This window comes from Myotis davidii, unplaced genomic scaffold (assembly GCF_000327345.1).
Source record: "Myotis davidii unplaced genomic scaffold, ASM32734v1 scaffold924, whole genome shotgun sequence".
Lineage (NCBI taxonomy): Eukaryota > Metazoa > Chordata > Mammalia > Chiroptera > Vespertilionidae > Myotis > Myotis davidii.
The window spans coordinates 350763-355870 of NW_006294764.1; the positions used below are offsets into that span (position 1 = coordinate 350763).

A 5108-nucleotide genomic window follows, 5' to 3' on the forward strand; every position below is an offset into this window, starting at 1 on the left:
AACCAAGGGTCTACCTTGCAAAGCAAGCCTTTCTAAAGATAGGCAGTCTCAGACCTGCTATGTTAACTTCTGCACAGTAGTTTTGTATACATTCGGGATTCTAGGCCCTCATACAGTTAAATGTGCTGCAAATATCTTTCCGACTCTGCTGCTTCACCTTTCACTTATGTGGTATCTTTTTTATTTTTTACTCTTCTCCCGAAGGTATGTTTTCACTGACTTTAGAGGGGAAGGGAGAGAGAGAAACATCTATGTATGAGAGAAACATCAATTGACTGCCTCCGTTTCTTGCCCGTGCCCATGATCAAACCCACAACCTAGGTATGTGCTCTGACCGGAAATCAAACCAGCTACCTTTCAGTACCTGGGTTGAGGCTCCAACCAACCTGAGCCACACCAGCCAGGACTTTTTATAGTGTCTTTTGATAAATGTTTTTAATTTTAATGTAGCCAACTCTATTATTTTTCCCTTTTATGGTTAGTGTTTCTTTTACCTTTTTAAAGAAATCCTTCCCTACTCCAAAGTCATGAGGATACATATCTTTACTGCTTTTTAAAATTTTATAGTTTTTCCATTTACATTTATGTCTATAATCTACTTGGAATTGAGTTTTTAAGGATAGTGTGAGTAGGGAACCAGTTTCCTTTATCCCTCCTATATAGATATAACCAATTATCCTAGCATAATAAAACTTTTCTTTCTTCACTGCTCTGCAGTACAAACTGTCTTATCCCTAGTAATCATATATGCATAGATCTGCTTCTAGATTTCTTTTCTGTTCCATTGGTCTATTTGTTTATCTCTATCTTAATTACTATAGCTCTATTTAAATCTAATGAGCTTATCTGATAGGATAGTTTCTCCTTAATTTCTGGGAGTGCTTGCCTATTCTAGATCCTTTGTACTTCCCATATAAATTTTAGAATCATTTTTTTTATTAATACTGTATGATTCCACGTATGTGAGGTACTTAAAATAGTCAAATTCTTAAAACAAAGTATAATGGTGATTGCCAGGGCTGAGAGAGGTAAAAATGAGGAGTTTTTGTTAAATACGTATAGTGTTTCAGTTTGATAAGATGAAAAGGGTTATGGTTGTCATGGCTCCACAACATGTAAATGTTTAACATCACTGAACTGTAAACTTAAAAATGGTTAAGATAGTAAAGTTTATTTTGTGTTAAATGTAACAAAAAATATTTTTTTAAAAATTGGGATTATATCTATAAACCAGTTTGGGGATAATGGTATATATATGTAATTTTTTGTTGTTAATCCTCACCTGAGGATATTTTTTCATTCATTTTTAGAGAAAGTGGAAAGGAGAGGGAGAGACAGAGAGAAATATCGATGTGAGAGAGACACATCAATGGTGCCTCCCACATGAGCCCTGTCTAGGGCCGGGGATCAAACCTGCAACCAAGGTAGATGCCCTTGACCAGAATCAAACCCAGGACCCTTCAGTCCATGGGCTGACACTCTATGCACTGAGCCAAACTGGCTAGGGCAATAATCATCTTTACATTGACCCTTCTATGTCATGACGATGATACATCTCATTTATTTAGATCAGGGGTCCTCAAACTTTTTAAACAGGGGGCCAGTTCACTGTCCCTCAGACCGTTGGGGGGCCGGACTATAGTTTAAAAAAAAAGTATGAGCAAATTCCTATGCACACTGCACATTTCTTATTTTGAAGTAAAAAAACAAAACGGGAACAAATACAATATTTGTATTTGCATGTGGCCCGCGGGCCGCAGTTTGAGGACCCCTGATTTAGATATTCCTTAATTAAAAATTTTATCTAAAGTTTATAAATTTTAACCATTGAGGTCTTATACAAGCTTTGATTAGATTTACTCCTAGGTATAGTATATTTTTAAATTCTATTTTAAGTAATATCTTTTTTTTTATGCTCCTAAGATGTATTAGATAGATAGATAGATAGATAGATAGATAGAGATACAAAGATAAAGATATGGACCTGTAAACACATTATATACTTACATTATATATGTATTACACTTATGTGTGTTTGTGTATATTTATGTGATTGGTATCTTCTTTTATGTTGTTATTTAATTGTATGTGTGATATGGGACTTCTCTCCACAGTTTAAATCATAGTTAAACTGTAGTTTAACCCATTTTCCAATAAATTCCATTAATTTCCACTTAATTTTTTTCATATTTTTAGACAAAGTGACTACAAGTATCAAATTCACATATACAACTCAGCGTTTTCTGTGTGTTTTTTTTAAATTTATCTTTATTGTTGAAAGTATTATAGATGGCCCCCTTTTTTCCCCATTGACCCCACACCTGTCCCCACCTCCCCCCAGGCCTTCACCACACTATTTTCTGTTTGTTGCTAGATAAGAATTACATTACTAGTAAAACTCAAATTTTAAAATTGTCATAATGCAAATTGTGTGGATTGTTTGGGTCAGTGGTCGGCAAACCGCGGCTCGCGAGCCACATGCGGCTCGTTCGCCCTTTGAGTGTGGCTCTTCCACAAAATACCACGTGCGGGCGCACACTACAGTGTGATTGAAACTTTGTGGCCCATGGGCAGAAGTTGGTTTTCGGCCTGGGCAAGTCTATTTTGGAAAAGTGGCATTAGAAGAAGTAGGGGTACGTTCACTGAGGTCAACCCCTCAGATTGAGGACGTTTTTAGCAAAGGCCAGCTTAGGAGTACCCTAATTAAGTTAATAACAATGTACCCATCTATATAGTTTAAGTTTAAAAAAATGTGACTCTCAAAAGAAATTTCAATTGTTGTACTGTTGATATTTGGCTCTGTTGACTAATGAGTTTGCTGACCACTGGTTTGGGTGATAGAATTAGAAATAGGTAATAGGAAAATTGTGCCATTACTACATTAAATGGACTTTACTAAATGATAGTGCTATGATTTCAAAATAACACTTGCTGGGCAAATGAATTTTAATAAATAGTATAAAATCAGACATAATAGTTGAATTTCTGACAACATGAAATGCTACTGAATATTGTGTTATGGTTCTAGACTATTAGCATTACTAAGTCTCCTGATATATGTCTCTTTTATTTAACATAGGTGAAAAAGATTCAATGATTTTTGATTGTACTGAATGCTATGATCCAGTTACTAAACAGTGGACAACTGTAGCTTCAATGAATCACCCCCGCTGTGGCTTGGGAGTGTGTGTGTGTTATGGGGCTATCTATGCGTTGGGTAATTATGCTGTTCAATTTAAGGATATCTAATGTTATTTAAATTCTTAGATTCTGATTACTTAGAAATTTCCTTCCCTCCCATAAGAAACATTTTCCTTTCAGCTTTATAAATTATTCTTCTCAAAATACTATTACTTGGGGGATATTGTAAAATGTGGAGTTCTTAGAAAGAGATGGAGATAAAATATAGATGAGATATCCAATGAAACTCTTTAGCTGATAGTTAAACTGCATGACTAGTATAAGCAGGCTAAATATGCAGAAGTTGTTTCAAAAGATAGTTTTGCAAAATACCAAATTTCCTATGCAATATGTTGAAGTTTTAGGTTTATTTTATTTATTTTTTTAAAAAAATATATTTTATTGATTTTTTAACAGACAGGAAGGGAGAGAGATAGTCAGAAATATCGATGAGAGAGAAACACCAACCAGCTGCCTCCTGCACACAATGACAATCATTGATTGGCTGCTTCCTGCACACCCCACATGGGATCAAGCTTGCAACCCAGGTATATGCCCTGGCTAGAATTGAACCATGACCTGGTTCATAGGTTGGCGCTCAACCCCTGAGCCATGGCAGCTGAGCTATATTTATTGATTTTAGAGAGAGGAAGAGAGCGGGATAGAGAGATAGAAACATCGATGAGAGAGAAGCTTCATCCATCTGCTGCCTCCTGCATACCCCCTACTGGGAATTGAGCCTACAATCTGCACATGTGTCCTGACCTGGAATTGAACCATGAACCAGGAGGCCTATGCTCAACCACTGAACCACACTGGGCGGACTGTTTTGTTTTATTTTAAATTCCTAGTTGAAAATAGAGAGTTAAAAGATCTGAGTTCTACTCACAGTCAAATTCTAACTTTTCATGTGATCTTGGACAAATAACCCCTCTATTCCATGTGATAATCATCCATAATATGAAGTTGTCAGGTTAGATGTTTTCTAAGGTGTTTTTGATAAATAAGATTCCTTTATCCCAGACATAACATTTTTCTGTTTGGTTATAGGTGGATGGGTTGGAGCTGAGATAGGGAACACCATTGAACGATTTGATCCTGATGAAAATAAATGGGAAGTAGTTGGCAACATGGCTATGTCACGCTACTACTTTGGCTGTTGTGAAATGCAAGGTGATTGATTGCTTTATATAATGTTTTTCTTGAAAATATCTATAATAATAAAAGTGTAATATGCAAATCGACCAAACGACTGAATAGCAGAGCAACCGTCCAGATGACCTTCTAGACAACCACGCTATGACACCCACTGGCGCCAGACCAGCTAAGGCGGGTGCAATACAATTGGTTGGGGGCCTGGCCATAGCCCCATGATTGCCCTGCAGAGGGAGACACAGGCCACCAGCTGGTGGGGCGATCAATCAATCGGGGGGCTCCACGATCGCCCCAAAGAGGGAGGCCCAGGTCAACAACTAGCAGGTTGCGGTGGGTGGGCAGGGCCTACTTCTTTGGGACGATTGATTGTGGGGCTCCCGAACTGAGAGGGCACAGGCTGGGCTGAGGGACCCCCCCTGCCGAGTGCATGAATTTCATGCATTGGGCCTCTAGTATATTTATAAAAACAGCCTGAGGCTTTTATTTACACAAAAGTATATTTATGTCTATTAATGTTTATTAAGTATTTAACATTAACAATATGGATGTTCTGCTTTTAACCTCATATCTTTTTAACTTCTTATTTCTTTATTTCTGTATTTTCAAATAATATATTTTTCTCCAAAATAAACAAAGTTAGAATTTAAAATTACAGATAGGCAAAAACACCTGACTAGCAAAATAAGCATTTAAAATATAATTCTTGCCCTAGCCCGTTCGGCTCAGTGGATAGAGCATCGGCCTGTGGACTGAAGGGTTCCAGGTTCAATTCC

The 5108-nt window shown here is 37.2% G+C and overlaps 1 protein-coding gene across 1 annotated transcript in view; it reads left to right on the forward strand.

The window, feature by feature from the left end:
• Nucleotides 1–5108, forward strand: part of IPP (intracisternal A particle-promoted polypeptide) — a 51046-nt gene that overhangs the window by 16955 nt on the left and 28983 nt on the right. The window contains exons 6-7 of the mRNA XM_015567515.1: nucleotides 3080–3217; nucleotides 4231–4353. Of these exons, the coding sequence (XP_015423001.1) occupies nucleotides 3080–3217; nucleotides 4231–4353 (261 nt within the window). The remainder of the gene's footprint in view (nucleotides 1–3079; nucleotides 3218–4230; nucleotides 4354–5108) is intronic.